Source organism: Pseudorasbora parva, chromosome 10 (assembly GCF_024679245.1).
Source record: "Pseudorasbora parva isolate DD20220531a chromosome 10, ASM2467924v1, whole genome shotgun sequence".
Taxonomy (NCBI): domain Eukaryota; kingdom Metazoa; phylum Chordata; class Actinopteri; order Cypriniformes; family Gobionidae; genus Pseudorasbora; species Pseudorasbora parva.
In genome coordinates this window covers 47,518,503-47,544,195 of record NC_090181.1, presented here as the reverse complement: position 1 = coordinate 47,544,195, position 25,693 = coordinate 47,518,503, and the positions used below count along the sequence as shown (strand labels likewise).

Genomic DNA, 25,693 nt, shown 5'->3' with positions numbered 1-25,693 from the left:
AGAGAGAGGAAAAGAAAAGAAAAAGAAAGGGCAAACTTGCTCATTACACGTGAGGCTGCTAATCTACATGGCCCCGCGCGGGCGCTCTGGTTAGGCTACAGCGCCTCGGGGCGAACCGTCCCAAACGCTAATGGCCTCTGACTGTTCCCTGGCAACTCTGCCATTTGAACCTGTGCGGATGTGAAAACATGAGGACGACACGAGGAGGAGAGGAGAGGGGGAAGGGGACGTATCCCATCATGCACCTCTGAGACGGGGGCAGATGAGGAGGGCAGATGAGGAGGGGGGGCTATTAGGAGACGCCCAAAGGCCTCCGGGAGACGAGGTGCTGCAGTCTCGCCCCAGGCACTGTTGGAAAAGCTGTACCCTTGGAGAGGGAAAAACATCTCTCTCTCTCTCTCTCTCTCTCTCTCTCTCTCTCTCTCTCTCTCTCTCTCTCTCTCTCTCTCGCTCTCTCTCTCTCTCTCTCTCTCTCTCTCTCTCTCTCTCTCTCTCTCTCTCTCTCTCTCTCTCTCTCTCTCTCTCTCTCTCTCTCTCTCTCTCACTCTGCCTCTTTCTGGCTCAAACATGTCCACTATGTGCATTAGGGGAAAAAAACTTACAATGCGATATTTCGTTTTTTCTGACCTGGTTCATAAGATTTAATGAGGATTTTTCTGATAAAGTGTTTATTCACTGTCAGAAAAAGAGGTACAGTGCTGTCACTGGGGCGTTCCCTAAGGTACAAAACCGAAAAGATACTAATACACACTCTTAAAGTGCTGATATGTACCATTTAGGGGTGAGTAAGGTACACAGATGTACCTTTTCACTTGTGTACCTTAGAGAACCGGCCCAGTGACAGCACTCTTTCTTTCTGAGAGGGTTGAGGGAATGATATACAGTTTTTCAATGAGGAGGAATCTGCATAGAAAATAATTGAAGAAAGATGAGCAGTGCTTTTGTTTTACAGGTAAACCTAACAGTATTCAGGTGCAGAAATTGAATAATCAAATGTAAGCTAAGAGTATTCTCTGTATAAATGAAGTCTAACTAATATAATTAATACATTTTATCTTTGATAAAGCAACAGAAGTCATTTTCCCTTTCTCTTTTGTGGTTTGATCCGCTGCGGGTTTATTAGGCTGCCGTCCCTTTAAGACGAATGCACGGATCCGATATATTGACACACATCCGTTTGCTTTCTCAGTTGTTCACAACACATAACCGACTGTGTTTACGAGGATAACCACACATGCAAATGATCAACTTTCCCTCTTTGATGGACAAACTTTGCAGTTAATCAGCGAATCACATGCTACGATCCCTATAGTCTTGATATCGCACGTCCAGTGATGCGACTATCGCGGTGGCACACATTGGCGATATCAATGCTGAAGCGATATACATTTTATCTTTGATAAAGCCTCAGAAGTTTCTCTTTCTCTTTTGTGGTTTGATCCGCTGCGGGTTTATTCGGTGGCTGTCCCTTTAAGACGAATGCACAGATCCGATATATTGACACGCATCCGTTTCCATTCTTCACCGACTGTGTTTACGAGGATACTCGCCGAGACGGGCATTTCGACTTTATTTTGCGCGCATGTGTTCGTTTATGCTCAAAATGAAATGAAGTGAAAACGCGTGTACACACGACTCGAGTCCCCTTGAGCTTGATGCCTGACTTTCCCTCTATGATGTTTAAACATTGCGATTAATCTGGGAATCCGGGGTCAAACTGCCCATACGAATCATGGATCAACTTTGATCCTTGATTTCGCACATCCTGTGAGGTGACTATCGTTGAGGCACACATTGATTGTTTTCTGTTTAAGGAATCCTTTTTGTAAAGTGGACGTTTGCATGCCGTCCTATGTGACTCTGGAGCTCCTCGCCAGCCAACAATACACTGTACGAGTCCAAACTACACATTTTTCTTTCATGCCAAAAATCATTAGGATACTAAGATCATTTCCTACCATTAATATATCAGAAATGTATTATTAGTACACTGTAAAAAAATACTTTAGAGTTCATTGAAACTAAAATTTTGAGGTTTTTTTGAGATTCGAAAACCTTTCCCATTAAAATATTATTTAAAAATTTTGTAAGCATATTTCACTGTAAAAAAAGGCAAATTTTGAACTTTTGCAGTCGACTTGGATGTTTAAGTTATTTCAACTTAAATTAGGTTAAACTGACTTTAAAAAATGAGTTACATTGTGTAAAACTAATAAAAACAAGTTAAACATTTCTTAACTTATTTTGATGAGTTAAAACAATGTAAAAACATATGTTGTCATAACTTATTGAACATAATTTTTTTACAGTGTGGATAATTGTGTGTTTTATTGGTGATGACGCAGCCAAATTGTGCTATTTTCATGATTTATCACATTTTATATGTGGTTCAGATACAATAATATTTTGAGTTTCTATTTATTAAACAAATTTCCTTCATTGTATCAACTCAAAATTTTAATTTCAATAAACTCAAAATTTGAAGTTAACCATTTTACTTACTTTTTAAGTTAAACCAACTAAAACTAACTTTTTTTTACAGTGTAGTGATATGCATTGCTCAGGGCTTACTTTAAAGGAGATTTTCTCAATATTTCGATTTTTTTTGTTGCTCACTCAGATTCCTCGGGTCAAATATAGCCCTGACAAACCATACATCAATGAATGATTAAACTTAAAGTGATGTATAAACACTAAAGCAGACATTAAAGCAGATGCTGTGTAGAGTTCAGAAGTAGTCAGACGATAAGAAGGTGTGTGATTATATAACGTGTGTAATCACGACGGGAACGAGAAGCCAAATCAAGTCGCCTTTGTGTTGAGGACAGGCGCAGACACAGGTTTGTTTGGCTCGGACATTAGTTTCAGGCTAATGGGGCATGAAGATGGCCGACCGAGGCCACACTTAAAGACTGTAATTATGGAGACGGGACAGTTCCTCACAGAGATCATTGGTCCAGACCGCCGCACTCAGCCCCAAACACAGGGGTCAGGACAGCGAGTCCATCCGGCTACTCGTTTTCACTCGTCTCCTCCAGAAACGTGCGCAGTAGGTCAGTGTTTACTTCTGCTAATGACACATTTTCACAAACGTTTGAGACTAGCCGACCACGACAGGGCTCGACACTCACTTTTTTCCCCAAGGTCGACCTGTGCTGGTAAGTTGAAACATTTAGGAGCACATTTAGAAGCGGACGGCAGTGGAGTGTTTTTACTTTCTACTCAAGTACATGTTTAGGAATACTTTATCTGTGTTTTTCTTTGGAAAACTTTTACTTCACTACAATCTGAAGCATTATATATAATGCCATACTTTTTACTGCACTACATTTCATACATAAAAGTTGTTTTCTTCTTACCTTTAATACTTTATTACATTAAACGCAGTACTTCGTTCACATGTAAAACTTACTCAAGTTGAATAACTTTTACTAAGAAAAGTATAAAGTACTGGATATTTTAATGTAATTAAGTATTAAATGATATTCAATGTAAAATGTATTGCAGAAAAAAGTACAATATTATGTTTTGGAAAATTGTGAAGTAAAAGTTTTCTAAAGAAGAACACCGAAAAAGTGCATAAACTTGCTAAACTTAGAAATACTTCAATACTGTCCGCCTCTGGAAACTTTAGAGGCGAAACTAACCATCTCTGCATTTATATGAATATTAAACACACTGTAACCGATTTAGCCATACTAGTGTTATTTTAGTATCACTGAGACACAATATCGTTTTTGATAATATTTTGAATTTTATTGAATTCTGTTTTTTTTTTAATGTCTGTATAGTTTTTACTACAGTTTTAGTTAGTCAGTTAACATTTATTTATTTCAGGTAAAGAGATTTTGCATTTTTGTTCGTGTTAGCTATAATTACACTGATACTAGTCAAATCTGTATATTTAATAATATGCATCAGATAATGTAATGTCTTCGAACCCTGCACTACGCAAAAACACACATCACACTCAAGCGCTGTTCATAGCGCTGAATAACCTACAAACACACACACACACACACACACACACACACACACACACACACACACACACACACACACACACACACACACACACACACACACACACACACACACACACACACACACACACACACACACACACACACACTGCCCCTAAACCTACCCATCACAGGAAACATTCTGCATTTTTACTTTCTCAAAGAAACATCATTTAGTATGTTTTTAAGGCCATTTGAATTATGAGGACATTTGATATGTCCTCATAAACCACATTTATAGTGTAATACCAGTGTAATACCCATGTAGTTATACAAATTTGTGTCCTCATAAACCGCATAAACAGGCTCACACACACACACAGAGATTTCAGAATCTCCAAATCCTGAGCTCAGACAATTAAAATGGGTGATAAACATGGATCAAGAGGCATCACGGGGGAAAATATGAACAAACCGACCACACGAATGACCGGAGAAACTAAAAGGCTGAAGCTGATCACCACGTGCCAATAGAGTTCCAGAAGCGGCCGTGTGAAGCGCTTGAGTAATTACACGTGTAATTAACCTGCTACCTGTAACGGCAATTACCTCATTACATCATGAACAGGGCCGTGGAGTCTGATCGGAGCCGCTCTTCATTAGTCTGCTAATCAGGCTGATGAGTTTATGAGACATTAAGTGTTTCCTGCATCTCTGAGCTTCTGGCCCGTGTCAGAGACAATCACAGGGAAAAACATCCCGAGAGACGCTTTAAAGGAAGCTGAACGTGAACCTGTGCTGTCAGGACAACTAATTCAACACTAATGCTAAAACATCTACAGTCCACGAACAATGACAGCTTCCTTTATAGGGGGGTTTGTGATGCCTATTAGGGCTGTGCGATATTGAAGAAAAATGCGATATGCAAGATCTTAAATAATGCGACATTACCCATGTCCCCACTTTTCAAAAGGCTTATAAATCACACAGGAGGAGTTTTTATGAGAAAGTAAAAATGCAGAATGTTTCCTCTGATGGGTAGGTTTAGGGGCAGTGTGTGTGTGTGTGTGTGTGTGTGTGTGTGTGTGTGTGTGTGTGTGTGTGTGTGTGTGTGAGATGGGTAGGTTTAGGGGCAGTGTGTGTGTGTGTGTGTGTGTGTGTGTGTGAGATGGGTAGGTTTAGGGGCAGTGTGTGTGTGTGTGTGTGTGTGTGTGTGTGTGTGTGTGTGTGTGTGTGTGTGTGTGTGTGTGTGTGCGTGTGTGTGTGTGTGTGTGTGTGTGTGTGTGTGTGTGTGTGTGTGTGTGTGTGTGTGTGTGTGTGTGTGTGTGTGTGTGTGTGTGTGTGTGTGTGTGAGATGGGTAGGTTTAGGGGCAGTGTAAGGGGATAGTAAATATGGTTTGTACAGTATAAAAACCATTACGCCTATGGAATGTCCCCATATGTCACAAAAACAAACGTGTGTGTGTGTGTGTGTGTGTGTGTGTGTGTGTGTGTGTGTGTGTGTGTGTGTGTGTGTGTGTGTGTGTGTGTGTGTGTGTGTGTGTGTGTGTGTCTCTCTTTAACATTAAGCAAGTCCCATAAGTAACAGTCATGTGCACAGTCTATTCTCTGCTATATGTCGACCTAAAACGTACACTTTTTAGTAGTTGAAGTAGCCGATTAAAATCATTCAAATATTGCGTGCCGTTGCGATATGCATATTCTGATACGCACATTTGCGATATTTCGATAGTTTCGATATATTGCACAGCCCTAATGCCTATGGGTGTTTGGTGGAAGCCTAGAGATTTCACACACCCCTAAACACACCTCGACACACACACACACACACACACACACACACACACACACACACTACACGGCTCAACAACCCCACGCAAACTCTTCCTGCAGCCTGCCGTCCAAATCAAATTACAATAATTGGCCCCAGAGGTTATTGAGGTGCATCCGAGTCTATTCTCTCTCTCTCTCTCTCTCTCTCTCTCTCTCTCTCTCTCTCTCTCTCTCTCTCTCTCTCTCTCTCTCTCTCCAGTCGGTATCATCCCACTTTGAAGCTTTTCTTAAGATAGAGAGCGAATAATGACTGCGCACATGAGGGCCACTGGAGGAGCCGTGGCGCGCTCACACCGCAGTCATTAGAGAGTTAATTACTAAGATAATTACTACAGCAAATTACATCAATTTTCACCAAAACAGGAATTCCATGAGCAGAGAGAAAGCCAAGCTGTGCTGGAACTAGTGTTCATTCCGTTGACAAAATGTAACGGAAAATGTTCATCGACAACCTTTTTTCTTCTTCTAATGCTGCCTTCGTGTGCTATCGTAAATGTGATCCACTTCTGAGGTCGTGTTTACGAGCTCCATTCTAAACGGGACGGCGTTCATGGGACGTTTTTTTGTAGGAAACTCAACCATGTGCAGATGAGTTAACTCGGATGATCTGAAAAACACCAACAAATCTGGCATTTCAGCAATTCTTCTGCTTAAATGAAAGTGTCATTCAGTCGGTCTGTCGCTTTTGATCTGCCATCAAACCTTCAGTGATGATCTGTCATGAATCCAAACGTGATCTCTTGACTATCTGCGATTGTGTTTGCTGAATAACTGCACAATACGAAGCCATTTGCAGTTGTTTTAATAGAAAAACATTAAAGAAATGTGGAATTTCACGTTTTCATTTTTTAGAGAAGTGTCTTATATTTCCATTAGGCCGACAGTGTCGCCACAGTTACTTGAAAGTAATCTGATACCTGATTACTCCTTTAAAAAGTAACTTAGTTACTTTACAGATTACTTGACTTTAAAAGTAACTAAATAAGATTACAAGTTACTTTATTAGTTACATTCAGCAGTTTCCGATAACAGCCCTGCCGCCTCGACACAGAAATGGCGACCGTTTTAGGCAACTGCATTTTTTACAGTAACGTCAACAATGTATCTAATTTTAAGTTGAAATTAAAAAAATATTTCCTGAAAAAACACTCTCCCCGAGACGCAAAAAGAAAGCAAAATTATTTATTTTTATTTTTTTTTACTGAGGAAAAACACTAAAATAGTAACTCAAACGACTTAATAAACTCAACAATAAATGCATTTCACAAATGACAACGTCGTTGTGATTTATAATTTAGAGTAAAATAATGGGGAATATCAATGCAGCACAAAGAAAACGAAACATTTAGTCGACTAAAACTTCAGGACCAGGTTGGCTAAATACGATAAAAACTAAAAAAGCACATTTGACAGGACTGAGAGTAAATAGCAGACGAAATGAACACTAGCAGGAACAGAACCCACAGGACCGAGGTGGACAAACTACACAACTCTATTACTGGAGTAAAAGTACAGAAGTATTTGTTTTCAAAAGTATTTAAGTATCAAAAGTCAATTTCCTTTTTTATGTCAGTGTATTATTGTATTATAGTTGTATAAATGCACATTATGCCATCATGGTTTAAGCCAGTCAGTGACGCTCCATCTGACACACTAGCAGACGACTAACTTAAACTCATTTAAATACTTGTAGAAAAGTTACAAAGCTCTTTATAAAGCTGCTGTCACTTTAAGGCCGAATGCACGGATCCAATACACTGATACACATCTGATATTCTCACACTTTACTCTTCTCTTTCTCCCAGACGTTTATATTCTTAATATTTTATAAGACATGCACCAAGTGTATGCCAACTAAAGTAATCTTGATTTTTTTTAAAACTGAAACATACTTTCAAAGTATGGCTACGGGTGCACACACTGTGCCTAAGAACCGTCTTCTTCCATTTTGCTATGAACTGATCAGTGTTCAAAAAAAGTTGGGGAAATGTATATGACCCTGTAAGAGTGATTCCTGACAGACTGTCTGAAACAACAACAACACCAAAAAAACATTTAAAGAAGAAAAAAATCATCCACTGACTTTCAGAGTTGCTACAGAAACGACTTTCGACTTCGCTGATAGAAATGTAGCGGAGTAAAAAGGACGATATTTGTCTTTCAAATGTAGCGAAGGTAAAGTCATAAGTTTACAGAAAATATATAATACTCCAGTAAAGCACAGATACTCAAAAAGTGAACTTAAGTACAGGACTCGAGTAAATGAGCTCAGTTACTGTCCAGCTCTGCCCCAGAGGGAATTGTTTTAAAGGCGAGAGGGTCCGATTCGACACGTCAGCACAGTAAACCTGTATTTATGGAGATTCTCCATCCTCAATTGGCCATCGGACAAACACAGACACTTGGAGATATCACACACCTACCAGAGCCGGGCTTACGAGTCCACATTAGGACGCCAGACACAGAGAGGCAGCCAAATTAAAGCTTCTACACCAACAAGTCAACCATCAGATCGTGGCTGTGTTCGGCAGGCCTCTCTCATCAGCCCTGAACTTTCACTCACAAATGTCCTGGAGGCACAGAACAAAGCAAGCAGAACTGATTGCTGCGCCGCGGCCCCACTCTGTTCCGCTGCGTTCTGACTCTGTTTGGCTTCCTAATGAGCTCACTAAAAACCCAATTCATCACCCATAGCCCCTTCTCAACCCTACTTGAAATGCGGTTTGGAGGAGGGCTCGAGAGTGTCAGTGACGGGGCGGGCCGTGGACAGTTCAGTCCCTTTCACTTTAGGAATGTGTGCCTCTCTCCAGCAGAGATTTCCACATTAATACCCTTCCTCATCCCTGGGAAGACTGGAATTTGGTGGGAAGGGAATGCGGCGGAGTTGGAGATACAGTTTAGGAAGGCCGATGTGTGTGTGTGTGTGTGAGAGAGAGAGGGGTGTGTGGGGCATACAGTCCCTGAGTTCCTCATTACACGCGGTCAGAGCGATTCCTCAGGGCACCTGAGCTGAAAGCAGGAGATTAAAGCATTGATGAAGCCTCCGTTTAAAATGCAGCTGTTTTATTCTGCTTTGGTAATTAATTCTTTTTCCGATAGTGTATTGATTAAGCGCAACCCCTGATGAAGTTCAAACTGTGAAGAGCCCCCCCCATGGGCCCCGGATACCTCATCGCAGAGTCAATGAAAACTTCCTCTCGCATACACACACGTGCAGTTTGCACTCATGAATTAGTCAGCGTTCTGCTGGCTGCAGCGGTTTGCAGAACCGTAGATGAAACTAAGATCCAGGTGATAGAATTTGGCAAATGCCAAAGAGGACAGCCAACCTGCTTCTGTACACACTTTCTCCAGAGAAGCACCTCAATGAGTGTCCAGGAAGGTGTCATTCCCAGTAACTGAGCTCATTTACTTGAGTACTGTAATTAAGTACACTTTTTTGAGTATCTGTACTTTACTTCCAAAAATCTAAACATTCTTACATTAGGAAGCATTTACTAGACAAGCAAAAGTTTTTGTTTCTGCCAACGAGGTAAGCAAAATAATCTTAACTCAAACAGAAAACAAGATTATTTTTCTCACCCCATTGGCAGAATATTTTGCTTATTTTAAATGATTTTAATTTTGAGTTATTTTCTCCTGAAACAAGATGAAAACTTTTGCTTGTCTAGTAAATGCTTCTTCATGTAAGAATTTTTAGACTTAAAACAGGACAAAAATACTGAGTAAGAAAAGTATTTTTTTGCAGTGCATTATATATTTTTTTGTAAACTTATGACTTTACCTTCACTGCATTTGAAAGGCAAATATCGTCCTCTTTACTCCTCTACATTTCTATCAGCGAAGTGGAAAGTCGTTTCTGTCGCAGCTCTGAAAGTCAGTGATGATTTTTTTCTTCTTTAAAAGGTGTTTGGGTTTTTGCAGAAAGCCTTTCAGGAATCACTCTTGTAGAGTCTCGTGAAGTTCAATGATTTCACAGCATTTATTAAACACTGATTTATAGTTTAGAGCAAAATGGAAGAAGACGGATGTCCAAATGCTCATTTAGTGGAGTATTCACATAAACAAAGTTGATTCTGTCTTCAGTGAAGGTGAACAGTGTGAGAATATCAGATGTGTATCAGTGTATTGGATCCGTGCATTCGGCCTTAAAGTGACAGCAGCTTTGTAACTTTTCTACAAGTATTTAAATGAGTTTAAGTTAGTCGTCTGCTAGTGTGTCAGATGGAGCGTCACTGACTGGCTTAAACCATGATGGCATAATGTGCATTTATACAACTATAATACAATAATGCGGCGACATAAAGAAGGACATTTACTTTTGATACTTAAGTACTTTTGAAAACAAATACTTCTGTACTTTTACTTAAGTAAAAATACATTTGTACAACTTTCACTTGTGACTGAGTAATATTTGACCAGTAGTACTTTAACTTTTACTCAAGTAATAGAGTTGTGTACTTTGTCCACCTCGGTTGCCAACTACTGATACACGTAGCAACTCAATACATCCTGGGTTGTGATTGAAAAATTGCATATATTCAGATGCCGTGATCAAATGGATCATACACAAGCAGAGCGTCCTCTGAAGGTAGTTCGGCATTTCGGGAACAACTCTTGTTCTCTGCAGCAGCTGTGAGCTCCCATCAGCCCAGCGGCCCCTCTGGGGACCCAACTAGCAGAGAAATCAGATACTGCTTTACAAGAGCAGGAGAAGCTCGCGTCTTATCCAGACACTTCTACCAGCTCCTTTACAAGTCAATAACCGCGGCCCGCTGTCCTTCCCACAGACATTCCCTGTGTTCAAGCACTCTTCCACAAATGTAAAAATAATGAGCAGAACTGCATTAACGGAGAGAGAGAGAGAGAGAGAGAGAGAGAGAGAGAGAGAGAGAGAGAGAGAGAGAGAAAGAGAGAGAGAAAGAGAGAGAGAGAGAGAGAAAGAGAGAGAGAAAGAGAGAGAGAGAGAGAGACAGAGAGAGAGAGAGAGAGAGAGAGAGAGAGAGAGAGAGAGAGAGAGAGAGAGAGAGAGAGAGAGAGAGAGAGAGAGAGAGAGAGAGCTTATGTTAATCAGTCGGTGATGAGTTTTCTATCGACTGTCTCTTGTGTTTTAGGTAAACTCAGACGCTTATTCCTAGACTTGGTAAACCCAGCCTGATCTGCTGGTAATTTGATTTCGCCCTGCAGCTCAGTCTGCAAACCTGAACATTCATCTCTACTGCTTCTGTTACACTTTTGCGTGACCCAATCACAGACGGGCTTATCCACCTGGCTGCTATTGGCGGGTTTAACACGATGACAGATAGAGAAGAGATGGGTCGTTGCCTGTTGATCACACCTCTTGTGGTCTGATTGGTTGAAGGACTATCCAATCGCGTACGGACTCATTTGAACTATGCCCGTTGATCCCGCCTCTTGTGGTCTGATTGGTTGAAGGACTATCCAATTGCGTACGGACTCATTTGAACTATGCCCGTTGATCACACCTCTTGTGGTCTGATTGGTTGAAGGACTATCCAATCGCGTACGGACTCATTTGAACTATGCCTGTTGATCACACCTCTTGTGGTCTGATTGGTTGAAGGACTATCCAATTGCGTACGGACTCATTTGAACTATGCCCGTTGATCACACCTCTTGTACAGTAGAAAATACAGAGCAGACTCCCCAGACTAATGTTCAATCTTAAATTGAGCTTGGTCTGGTGATACCCAGACAGGCTTATTCCATTTGAACAGAGTGAATTGAGGTGAAATTCTTCTCCATGCTAACAAAAGTGGCTGGATTCACCAGATGTATTCCCATTGGAGCTCTGCATTCACCATATAGGAAGATGCTCATTCCTGACTAATGTTTCCCAGCAGCAGGTTCAGATTACAGCCTGGCATCCGTGACGTTTCTCTGAGTCATTGTCTTGCATGGCTCGAGTGCTCCATTGGTCTTTCTACAACAAAGAGGTTTTGGGAAACGGTCACCAGGTGTGGCGTGTCTCTACGGGTTTTTAAATGAATTCATCGTCCAAAATTAGTCCAAAAACACGTCTCAAATCTGCGAGCAGCCTCATGTCTGTCTGCTTCTTCAAAGCTGTTCTCTGCTTTTGCTTTTCGCCCTCTGTGTATTTTTCTCTGTCTCACTCTTTTTTGGCTTTTTATTGATTTTTCAATTTTCTCTTCCTGTAAAACCTCAACAGCAGATGCAGCCGTTCCCCTAAAGCTCCTGAGCGGAGGCAACGACTTCAACCATCAGGAAAATCAAAGACACTGAGAATAAGAGAGAGAAAAACAGCTTCTGTGTTCACTGTAATGCACGTGTTGCACGATCGAGGCGAATTTGGTGCAAGCGGACTTTCCCTCCGACCCCAGCGAGGCGTAAGTGGCCCGAAAACAAGACGGCAAAGATCTCCAGCCAAAAGGTCGCTTTCGCCTACGGAACTTTGGGGAACGTGACTCGTTTAACCGTGCAGCGATTGAGTTTGGGACGAAGGCCCCACCCAACAGGCTCCTCATCAGGCCAGCCTAACCTCTTTAGCACCAAGATGCTCTTTACTCATAAAGAAGGAAAACGATCTCATGGGCATCCGACGAGGAGCTCAGACCGCGAGGCCTTTGAGGGAAGAAACAAACCGATCTGGACGCGCTTCGGCCGGCTCTGCCTGTCTCCCTCTTGCTCTGTCTCTCTCTCTCTGTTTCCTAATAGCGTTGAGTTTGTCCTGCGGGCCGTGATAGGGCTAAAGGCAGCATTCCCTCACTTCAGAGCTCTTCTAAAGGGTCGTTGGGTCGGATTCGCAGATGTCTCCCGCAGACAGTCTGTTGTCTGAGGACCGCGGCCCAGCAAAAAACACACAATACAGGCCTGACCCCGCAACACCGCTAAACACAGCATTGTTTGGTTTTGTGGCTTTGTCTACACTTGCGTTTTCCCTCATGACTACTAAAGCTTTTCCACTGGAGGATGTCGAATGTGGAAAAAAACGGCTGCTATCGCGAGATGCCATTGTTTGGTATTTCATTTCAGAACATCTAAACGCTCTCTCCTTAAACTTCCTCCAATTGTTTCAAGAGATTAAGTCATTCTAGAGTGAGGGGACGGGGGAAAGATGCTTTCAAGAAGAAAAAGAAGGAACAGAATAGCTTCATGAGGCGAAAGATGAGTTTTGCTGACACAATTAAAACCAAATGGAACCAAGATCAAACCCTTTGGGAAAAGTGTCTCAGGAGGTGAGGAAGTCAAATGAACTCGAGTTCCTTAATGTGTGCTCCTGGTGTTATTGTGCCACTTCATGCGTTTGCTCTGAAATCTTAAATCTGATCGCTCAAACCACTTCAGGAGATGTATCTGGTTGTTGAAACCACATTTGTGACCCTGGAGCTCAAAACCAGTCTTGCTGATAGCCATACTGTAAAAAATTATTTAGAAAAAAAGTTACCAGGTTGCCTTAAAATTTTGAGTTCCTTGAAATTAAAATTTTGAGTTAATACAGTGAACATTTTTTGAGATTTGACAACCTTTATTAAAATAGCTTTTGTACACTGTAAAAAAATGTGGTTGTTTTTTGTTGGCTTAACTTTAAAAAAGCAAGTAACCTGGTTGGTTGCCTTAAAATTTTGAGTTTATTGAAATTAAAAATTTGCGTTGATACAATGAAAGGAAATTGGTTTAATAAATAGAAACTCAAAATTTTATTGTATCCGAACCAGATAAAAAATTTGATAAATCATGAAAATAGCACAATTTGACATGTTTCACTGTGTCATCAGAAATGAAACACACATAATTAACCAATATGCTTACAAAATCTTTTAATAATATTTTAATAAAGGTTGTCGAATCTCAAAAAATGTTCATTGTATTAACTCAAAATTTTAAATTTTAAACTCCTAAATATTTTCTCTACTCTCTCTCTCTCTCTCTCTCTCTCTCTCTCTCTCTCTCTCTCTCTCTCTCTCTCTCTCTCTCTCTCTCTCTCTCTCTCTCTCTCTCTCCTCTCTCTCTCTCTCCCTCTCTCTCTCTCTCTCTTCAATTCAATTCAATTCAGCTTTATTGGCATGACTGTCGGATAGTACAATGTTGCCAAAGCATAAAATATGTAACAAGTTATACAGGTATAGATATCTAAATACAAATATAATAAAGAAGAAAAAAAAAAGAAAGAAAAAAAACAAAAAAACATACATGCTATATTGTAAATATATTATGACATAAGTCAATCGGTTGTAGGATACAGGGTAAATGGTTCCAGAGGGCAGTGAAGAGACTAAAGAGGGTTCAGCCTTTGTCCCTCATGATATGGCAGGAGGACACATACTGTGCTGCCAAGTGGAGACATCTCTCTCTCTCTCTCTCTCTCTCTCTCTCTCTCTCTCTCTCTCTCTCTCTCTCTCTCTCTCTCTCTCTCTCTCTCTCTCTCTCTCTCTCTCTCTCTCTCCTTCTCTCTCTCTTTGGGGTCTTTGATTTTGAAATGAGCTGATGATCAATAAATGCAGCTCATATCTGTTGTTTTTGGTGACATGAACTCCATTAAATCTGCATACAGCGCAAATTGAAGATCGGGTTTATGTCTGTTTAGCGGAGACACATGTACGTGACCCAATCTAAATATAGTTTTGATAAATCAGAAAGATATCTGCTCAGTAAAAACACACAAAGTAACCAGGTGTAAACAGGCCCGCTGTGAACAATTCCTCAGTGCACAAAGATCCTCTGAGTACTGCAAACTCTGGTGTGAAACATCCACTCAGTTTGGATTTCGTATTTCACTGTGAAATGTGTTTCAGGATCAGAGGAAATGAGCAGAGGAGGCAGCATTTAACATTCAGCTGCCTTAAAACACGGGGCGTGTGTAATTGGAGCTACCTGAACGGACCAGGAGGCAGAGTTTGAACAGCAGCCTCGTTTCCTCATGCTTTTTTAATGGCACAAGCCTCCATTCTGAAATTGATAACATTCTAAATGAATTATCATGATGCATAATGAGCGTTATCTCGGCCTCCTCCCTGAAGCCCGCAGCCCTGCGTGCCACGTTGATTTGTTTTGTTGCACATTAGCCTCCGTTCTTCTAGAGAGCTCACCGCTCCAGGCGTGCAAATAAGAAATTATCCTTGCTGACTAACACTCCTAATACCTCCTTAGGGTAATTAGAAATTATTAGACGGCTGCCTCCAATAACAAGAGCTAATAGCACTAAGCACCGTCAAACCCATCTCAGGACGTCAGGACGGCTCGCTCGGCACACGGACAGACAGACGGACGAACTGGGGCTCTTCCCCGACACGCTCCCCCATGCTCGACGACTCATTATGGCACACGAGGGAGCGGAAATCAGACTATAAAATGAGCTTATCTGCAATAATGCCCAAAAAGATTTGCATAAATACGTTAGCGGTGCTTGGGAAGGCAGCATCTCTTTCTCATCCGCCCACTCATTCGAGAGATACCTGTAGGGCATCGGCGCCATGACGAGCTTGAGAGACCACGATGCCAAACGCTAGCCCTTCACTAGCATCACAGAGAGGGATTAGGCAGCGGAGGGGTGCAGGAGAACCCCAAATCAGCACACCGTCAATAGGTCAAAGGAGTATAGCAGGTTTCTGTTGGTTATGTTGACAGAAGTTAGCCTGTTTTCATGTGCTGTGCAATATCACTGCACCGCTGCACCCATGGTACCGCAGCAAAGATCCTTGAGTATTACGCAGGAATGAGAGAATAGTTCCTAGCCTTACTGGCCTAGAAAATCACAATCACAAAAATGTTCCATCGGTCTTAGTACACGATGTAACTACAGAAGAGTCAAGTTTAATATATTCAATATGTTAGCCTACATATTCATTTTATTATTCTATATATTCCTCATATTATTCTATATATGCATTATATTAGCCGATATATTCATTATATTATTCTACTGATTTCATGATATTATTCTATATATTCATTATAATATTTTATGCATTATATTAGCCTATCACCATATTAGCCTATATATTTATTATATTACCCAATATATTCATTATATTAGCCTATATATTCATTATAATATTTTATGCATTATATTAGCCTATCACTATATTAGCCTATATATTTATTATATTAGCCAATATATTCATCATATTAGCCTATATATTCATTATATTAGCCTATATATTCATTATATTAGCCTATATATTCATTATATTAGCCTATATATTCATTATATTAGCCTATATATTCATTATATTAGCCTATATATTTATTATATTAGCCAATATATTCATTATATTAGCCTATATATTCATTATATTAGCCTATATATTCATTATATTAGCCTATATATTCATTATATTAGCCTATATATTCATTATATTAGCCTATATATTCATTATATTAGCCTATATATTCATTATATTAGCCTATATATTTACTATATTAGCCAATATATTCATTATATTAGCCTATATATTCATTATATTAGCCTACATATTCATTATATTAGCCTATATATTCATTATATTAGCCTATATATTCATTATATTAGCCTATATATTCATTATATTAGCCTATATATTCATTATATTAGCCTATATATTTATTATATTAGCCAATATATTCATTATATTAGCCTATATATTCATTATATTAGCCTATATATTCATTATATTAGCCTATATATTCATTATATTAGCCTATATATTCTTTATATTAGCCAATATATTCATTATATTAGCCTATATATTCACTATATTAGCCTATATATTCACTATATTAGCCTATATATTCACTATATTAGCCTATATATTCACAATATTAGCCTATATACTCACTATATTAGCCTATATATTCACAATATTAGCCTATATACTCACTATATTAGCCTATATATTCACTATATTAGACTATATATTCACTATATTAGACTATATATTCACTATATTAGCCTATATATTCACTATATTAGCCTATATATTCATTATATTAACCTATATATTCATTATATTAGCCTACATATTCACTATGGTAGCCAATATATTCACTATATTAGCCTATATATTCACTATATTAGCCTATATATTCATTATATTAGCCTACATATTCATTATATTAACCTATATATTCACTATAATAGCCTATATATTCACTATATTAGCCTATATATTCACTATATTAGTCTATATATTCACTATATTAGCCTATATATTCATTATATTAGCCTATATATTCATTATATTAGCCTATATATTCACTATATTAGCCTATATATTCACTATATTAGCCTATATATTCACTATATTAGCCTATATATTCACTATAGTAGCCTATATATTCACTATATTACCCTATATATTCACTATATTAGCCTATATATTCACTATATTAGCCTATATATTCACTATATTAGCCTATATATTCACTATAGTAGCCTATATATTCACTATATTAGCCTATATATTCACTATATTAGCCAATATATTCACTATAGTAGCCTATATATTCACTATATTAGCCTATATATTCACTATATTAGCCTATATATTCACTATATTAGCCTATATATTCACTATATTAGCCTATATATTCACTATATTAGCCAATATATTCACTATATTAGCCTATATATTCACTATATTAGCCTATATATTCACTATATTAGCCTATATATTCACTATATTAGCCTATATATTCACTATATTAGCCTATATATTCACTATATTAGCCTATATATTCACTATATTAGCCTATATATTCACTATATTAGACAATATATTCAATATATTAGCCTATATATTCACTATATTAGCCTATATATTCACTATATTAGCCTATATATTCACTATATTAACCTATATATTCACTATATTAGCCATATATTCACTATATTAGCCTACATATTCACTATATTAGCCTATATATTCACTATATTAGCCATATATTCACTATATTATCCTATATATTCACTATATTGGCCTATATATTCACTATATTACCCTATATATTCACTATATTAGCCTATATATTAATTATAGTAGCCTATATATTCACTATATTAGCCTATATATTCACTATATTAGCCATATGTTCACTTTATTAGCCTATATATTCACTATATTAGCCACATGTTCACTATATCAGCCTATATATTCACTATATTAGCCTATATATATGCACTATATTAGCCATATATTCACTATATTAGCCTATATATTAATTATAGTAGCCTATATATTCACTATATTAGCCTATATATTCACTATATTAGCCATATGTTCACTTTATTAGCCTATATATTCACTATATTAGCCACATGTTCACTATATCAGCCTATATATTCACTATATTAGCCACATGTTCACTATATCAGCCTATATATTCACTATATTAGCCATATATTCACTATATTAGCCATATGTTCACTTTATTAGCCTATATATTCACTATATTAGCCACATGTTCACTATATCAGCCTATATATTCACTATATTAGCCTATATATTCACTATATTAGCCATATATTCACTATATTAGCCTATATATTCACTATAGTAGCCTATATATTCACTATATTAGCCTATATATTCACTATATTAGCCATATATTCACTACATTAGCCTATATATTCACTATATTAGCCTATATATTCACTATATTAGCCATATGTTCACTATATTAGCCTATATATTCACTATATTAGCCACATGTTCACTATATTAGCCTATATATTCACTATATTAGCCTATATATTCACTATATTAGCCATACGTTCACTATATTAGCCTATATATTCACTATATTAGCCTATATATTCACTATGTTTGCCATATGTTCACTATATTAGCCATATGTTCACTACATTAGCCACATGTTCACTATATTAGCCTATATATTCACTATATTAGCCTATATATTCACTATATTATCCTATATATTCACTATATTAGCCACATGTTCACTATATTAGCCTATATATTCACTATATTAGCCTATATATTCACTATATTATCCTATATATTCACTATATTAGCCACATGTTCACTATATTAGCCTATATATTCACTATATTAGCCATATGTTCACTAAATTATCCTATATATTCACTATATTAGCCTATATATTCACTATTACCCTATATATTCACTATATTAGCCTATATATTAATTATAGTAGCCTATATATTCACTATATTAGCCTATATATTCACTATATTAGCCTATACATTTACTATATTAGCCTATATATTCATTATATTAGCCTATAGATTCACTATATTAGCCTATATATTCACTATATTAGCCATATGTTCACTATATTAGCCTATATATCAATTATATTAGCCGATATAGTCATTATACTGAACCAGTTAGTGGTGTCTGAATTATTTAATGTGTGTTTAAATTAATCTGTCATGAAAATGACAGCCACAGTGTATAAATGATTATATTTCAACAAAAATTGGAGTAAAAACATAATTTTATAATCAGATTTAAAAGTTAAAGCAAAAACTGGCTTATGTTAAGTTTACACGTTTGCACACAATGTGTTATTTGAGTGTTGATTATATCTGAACATGAATAGCAGCTGATTTTAGCTAATAGTTTGAGCTCTGTTGTTAACCTTTAATATTACAGTATTGTGCAAGTAAGGGCTCACTGTGTAGTTTACAGCATTATCTTTAAGAAACCTTTAGCTATAATTGAGTTCAAGGACAGAAACTATTTGCTCAGTAAACCACACTGTAAAAAATAAATAACGTCTCCAATTGAATATTTTCTAGTGACTGATCACATCTATATTTTTTCAGTTGGACGAATTGAAATTCATGATGCAATTTAATTCATATAAATTCACTTCGCCCAACTGAAAAATATAGATGTGATCAGTCACTAGAAAATGTTCAACTGGAGCCCTTATTTTTTACAGTGCACTGTTTAATAAAAATAAATAAAAAGCAAATGTATATTTTAGTTTTCTCTCCCCTGCTGTACTGAACCGTTTGTTTTGTGTACGTTACACCCTTATTCATCAAACATCATTCTAATGTCCGTCTATCTTTGTTTAGCTCCTGCAGTCTGGGTCCCATCTGAGACCTGAGACAATTTTTTGGGTCACAACCCAGCAGTTTATCCGGCTCTGGCCCCAGTGACCCTCAGCAGCCCAGAACAAGCCTCAGACTCTCCTGAGAGCCGGAGACTAGTGTGATGGGATTATCACCTCTTAAGGGGGACTTCTTGGCTGACCCCCTAAGGCACAGCGTGCTAAAACAAGAGCCCGAAAAACACTCAGTGCAGCGGCGGCGACGTTTAAAGGGCCAGCGCAGGGCGAATAAAGCCCCTTACTGAGCAGGTATTGTGAGGTTTACTGCTCTTCTTCAGGGTTTAATCGTGACCTGTGCTGTTTACAGATGACACAGATGTGAGTTTGACTGAGTTTGCTTCAAAACTAATGACTAATGACAGTCAGTACTGAGTTTAGAAAGCGCTAATCTAGAGAGCCAGCATTGTGTGTGTGTGTGTGTGTGTGTGTGTGTGTGTGTGTGTGTGTGTGTGTGTGTGTGTGTGTGTGTGTGTGTGTGTGTGTGTGTGTGTGTGTGTGTGTGTGTGTGTGTGTGTGTGATGTGTAGGTTTAGGGGCAGTGTAAGGGGATAGAAAATACGGTTTGCTATGGTATAAGAAACCATTGCGCCAATGGAATGTCCCCACATTTCTCAAAAACAATCGTGTGTGTGTGTGTGTGTGTGTGTGTGTGTGTGTGTGTGTGTGTGTGTGTGTGTGTGCCTGAGGGCAACAACTGATATTTTCCAAAGTAAGGCTGTGGAAAAGGGCAGACGATCCCTACACACACACTGCAGCCAGTTAAATGCAATCTCCCAGCCGGTGAACTGATGTTGAACAGAAAGAGTGTGTTTGACCAGATGACACTGAACACACTCATGTGTGTAAAGATATATGATGGACTGACGGCTTCATTAACTCATTAACACTGGACAGACACACTGCTGTCGTCTGTTAGCGGTGGGTTCACACAGACAGAGACGGATGAACTCTTCTGTAATGACTGATATTAAGTCCAAATTACTTTACCAATTCACACGACTCCATAGCAGCTCTACCAAAAATCAACGGTTATGTCTATTTATAATTCATTTGTGCTTTACCATAGAGCTGAGATCTATATTTTTAATATTTGTTTATACATAAAAAAATGTAAGTTATAAAAATGTTTTTGATAGTTCAGATGTTTTAGTTTCAGTTGATCACCCTGTGCTGTAATGATTTGTCAGAGTGTTTAAGGCAATTAAGAATTTAAATATTGGTCATTTTTGTTATTACTAAAATACAGATGCACAGATCTGACTAATCAATCACAACGAAGCGTTCACTTTAAATGTTATTATAAACATAAAACAAAACTGACAAAACTGAAAACTGAACACATCTAAAGCAGAATAGACTGATCTGTGAGCCTCCACAGTAAGCTGCTCCAAATAAAGACACACACACACACACACACACACACACACACACACACACACACACACACACACACACACACACACACACACACACACACACACACACACACACACACACACACACACACGTATATTATAACAATATTATGTAGAACATGTGAAACTGACAGCACAGGATTCCAGCCTAAAGTCGTTCTTTCAGGACTCGCGCTTGTCCTGTCTTGCGGGTGCTGAGAGTGAAAGCGCTTCAAGCGTGAACATAAATGAAGGAATGTGAGAAATGAGGCGTCTGTTCTACTGGCTGAGGTGAAAGGTCACTGCGTTCTGAAGGACGACTGAATTACTGCACCGGAGAAGCATGTCTCTGACCCGTCATTGCTGCTGTCCCGTCTCACTCTCTCAGTCTCGTCTCTCAGTCCCGTCTCACTCTCTCAGTCCCGTCTCACTCTCTCAGTCTCGTCTCACTCTCTTAGTCCCGTCTCACTCTCTCAGTCCCGTCTCACTCTCTCAGTCTCGTCTCACTCTCTCAGTCCCGTCTCACTCTCTCAGTCTCGTCTCACTCTCTTAGTCCCGTCTCAGTCTCTCAGTCCCGTCTCACTCTCTCAGTCTTGTCTCACTCTCTCAGTCCCGTCTCATTCTCTCAGTCTCGTCTCACTCTCTCAGTCTCGTCTCACTCTCTCAGTCCCGTCTCAGTAGCTCAGTCCCGTCTCACTCTCTCAGTCTCGTCTCACTCTCTCAGTCTCGTCTCACTCTCTTAGTCCCGTCTCACTCTCTCAGTCCCGTCTCACTCTCTCAGTCCCGTCTCACTCTCTCAGTCTCGTCTCACTCTCTCAGTCCCGTCTCACTCTCTCAATCCCGTCTCACTCTCTCAGTCCCGTCTCACTCTCTCAGTCTCGTCTCACTCTCTCAGTCCCGTCTCACTCTCTCAGTCCCGTCTCAGTAGCTCAGTCCCGTCTCACTTTCTCAGTCTCGTCTCACTCTCTCAGTCTCGTCTCACTCTCTCTGACCCGTCATCGCTGCTGTTCCGTCTCACTCTCTCTGACCCGTCATCGCTGCTGTCCTGTCTCACTCTCTCAGTCCCGTCTCACTCTCTCTGGCCCGTCATCGCTGCTTTCCTGTCTCACTCTCTCTGACCCATCATCGCCGCTGTCCCGTCTCACTCTCTCTGACGGTCATCGGTGCTGTTCCGTCTCACTCTCAGTCCTGTTTCACTCTCTCAGTCCCATCTCACTCTCTCTGACCCGTCATCACTTCTGTCCTGTCTCACTCTCTTAGTCCCATCTTACTCTCTCAGTCCCGTCTCACTCTCTCTGACCCGTCATCGCTGCTGTCTCACTCTCTCAGTCCCGTCATCGCTGCTGTCCTGTCTCACTCTCTCAGTCCCATCTCACTCTCTCTGTCACGTCTCACTCTCTCAGTCCCGTCTCACTCTCTCTGTCCTGTCTCACTCACTCAGTCCCGTCTCACTCTCTCTGTCCCGTCTCACTCTCTCAGTCCCATCTCACTCTCTCTGTCCCGTCTCACTCTCAGTCATGTCTCACTCTCTTAGTCCCGTCATCGCTGCTGTCCTGTCTCACTCTCTCAGTCCCATCTCACTCTCTCTGTCCCGTCTCACTCTCAGTCATGTCTCACTCTCTCAGTCCCGTCTCACTCTCTCTGTCTCATCTCACTCTCTCAGTCCCGTCTCACTCTCTCTTTCCCGTCTCACTCTCTCTGTCCCGTCTCACTCTCTCAGTCATGTCTCACTCTCTCAGTCCCGTCATCGCTGCTGTCCTGTCTCACTCTTTCAGTCCCATCTCACTCTCTCTGTCCCGTCTCTCTCTCTGTCCCGTCTCACTCTCTCAGTCCCATCTCACTCTCTCAGTCTCGTCTCACTCTCTCAGTCCCGTCTCACTCTCTCAGTCCCGTCTCAGTAGCTCAGTCCCGTCTCACTTTCTCAGTCTCGTCTCACTCTCTCAGTCTCGTCTCACTCTCTCTGACCCGTCATCGCTGCTGTTCCGTCTCACTCTCTCTGACCCGTCATCGCTGCTGTCCTGTCTCACTCTCTCAGTCCCGTCTCACTCTCTCTGGCCCGTCATCGCTGCTTTCCTGTCTCACTCTCTCTGACCCATCATCGCCGCTGTCCCGTCTCACTCTCTCTGACGGTCATCGGTGCTGTTCCGTCTCACTCTCAGTCCTGTCTCACTCTCTCAGTCCCATCTCACTCTCTCTGACCCGTCATCACTTCTGTCCTGTCTCACTCTCTTAGTCCCATCTTACTCTCTCAGTCCCGTCTCACTCTCTCTGACCCGTCATCGCTGCTGTCCTGTCTCACTCTCTCAGTCCCGTCATCGCTGCTGTCCTGTCTCACTCTCTCAGTCCCATCTCACTCTCTCTGTCACGTCTCACTCTCTCAGTCCCGTCTCACTCTCTCTGTCCTGTCTCACTCACTCAGTCCCGTCTCACTCTCTCTGTCCCGTCTCACTCTCTCAGTCCCATCTCACTCTCTCTGTCCCGTCTCACTCTCAGTCATGTCTCACTCTCTTAGTCCCGTCATCGCTGCTGTCCTGTCTCACTCTCTCAGTCCCATCTCACTCTCTCTGCTCCGTCTCACTCTCAGTCATGTCTCACTCTCTCAGTCCAGTCTCACTCTCAGTCCCGTCTCAATCTCTCTCCTGCGTTTCGGTCGGAGCTTGACCGGATCACTTCGAGGCAGTTCTGTGCCGTACCGTAAGTGTGTTAGCCCGTATCGACCGGCCGTCACTGGATCCAGTGTGTGAGAGTCAATAACTGAGTGAGAAGAACACTGGCACTTATAACTTCAGCATGATCAATAACGCTCTCGTATCTGTCTCTGCTCTGCTTCATCATAAACAGACACACAACGGATGGCACCAGAGGAGTTTCTAGCACTAATATTTTACTCACGCGTCAGTAAAAAGGTCTATCTATTCTTTATTACATTACGTTATATATGAGGATATCATATATTTTGACACTTTTTGTTCAGTATATATGTACACTGAGTGATCAGATAAGACTCACCTTGTTCGCTGCTGTTGTCTCCGCTCTGCGACGCATGTCCTCCGCTGGATGGTCCTGGCGTGCCGGCCGAGTGTGTGGATGTGGCGTCGTCATGATCTCTCCAGGACGCAGGATTCTGAAGAGAGAGAGAGGGGGGGGGGGGGGGGCGTGAATGTGTAGGATCAACAAGCCCTTTACCTTGTTACCTTGTGGGTCCTCTCTCTCAGAATTTTTTTTACTGGAGTAATGTTAGATGCCATTTACTTTAAAGGAGTGGTGTCATGCGATGTGACTTGTTTAACTTTAGTTAGTGTGTAATGCCGCTGCTTGAGCATAAACAGTCTCTGCAAAGTCACAGCGCTGAAAGTTCAATGCAAACGGAGATATTGTCTTTTAAAGTTACGGCAGTTTATTGCCTACAAAAATGGCCGGTTTGGACTACAACGAGCTTCTTCCTGGGTTGGTGACATCATAAACCCTCGCTAGTCTCCGCAGATGTGACTTCTGCCCATAATGGGAAGGGGCGTGGCCTTAACCTGTGCTTCAGCCAATAAAAATACAGGAAACTACATTTGACCATCTGACCAATCTAAGACCATTGCGTTTTTCAGAGGGAGGGGCTTCATAGAAGCAGGAAGCAGACGAGCCGTTCAGAGGACAGACAGCGGTGTGGAATAAAGGGAGAATAAAGGGAGAAAGATACGGCGTTTAAAGTATTAAGACATGTTATACTGCGGCCCATAAACACAACCAAGCCTAGAAAAAAACACAGAAACACTGCTTTAAATAAAAATATACTGCCGTTTACTGAACGATTGATAGGGACAGATAAAACCACAGAAATCACTGAGTTATTACCGTGGATATAGAGATGGGGTAAGAGATGGCATCAAGTTCTGACGCAAATCGATCAGAGGTTCAAATCCTTCTTTTGCTGAACTCGCTCGACTCCCTTATCCATCACAATTCAGATCGGAAAGGCATTTATTTTCAATAAAAACGGAGAAAATATTATAAAAGTGAAAATAAAGCGTTAATAATTAGTGTTTATCGGTTAGGGGTAAACAGACATGTGCTGAATTAGAGACGAGAAAGGTGAGTGGGTCTGATATCATTGGTCGTAAAAAGTGGGCGGGTCTTCCTACACACACACACACACACACACACACACACACACACACACACACACACACACACACACACACACACACACACACACACACACACACACACACACACACACACACACACACACACACACACACACACACACACACACGTGCCCATGCCTTCCCCATCCTAAACTCTTACAGATGAAGCTAAGGGTTTTAACAGCGGTGCCATATCTTCGTATCTTCGGTTCCTCAAAGAACCCTAATAATATAAAGAACTTTTTTCGAGGCATGGGCATCGGAACCATTGTGTGTGTGTGTATGTGTGTGTGTGTGTGTGTGTG

The 25,693-nt window shown here is 40.2% G+C and overlaps 1 protein-coding gene across 4 annotated transcripts in view; it reads right to left on the bottom strand.

Moving 5' to 3' along the window:
• meis2a (Meis homeobox 2a) overlaps positions 1 to 25,693 on the bottom strand; it is a 107,882-nt gene that overhangs the window by 69,875 nt on the left and 12,314 nt on the right. For all 4 annotated transcript variants that reach the window (XM_067456286.1, XM_067456284.1, XM_067456287.1 and 1 more), the window contains exon 7: positions 24,259 to 24,373. In XM_067456286.1, coding sequence (XP_067312387.1) covers positions 24,259 to 24,373 — 115 coding nt within the window. The remainder of the gene's footprint in view (positions 1 to 24,258; positions 24,374 to 25,693) is intronic.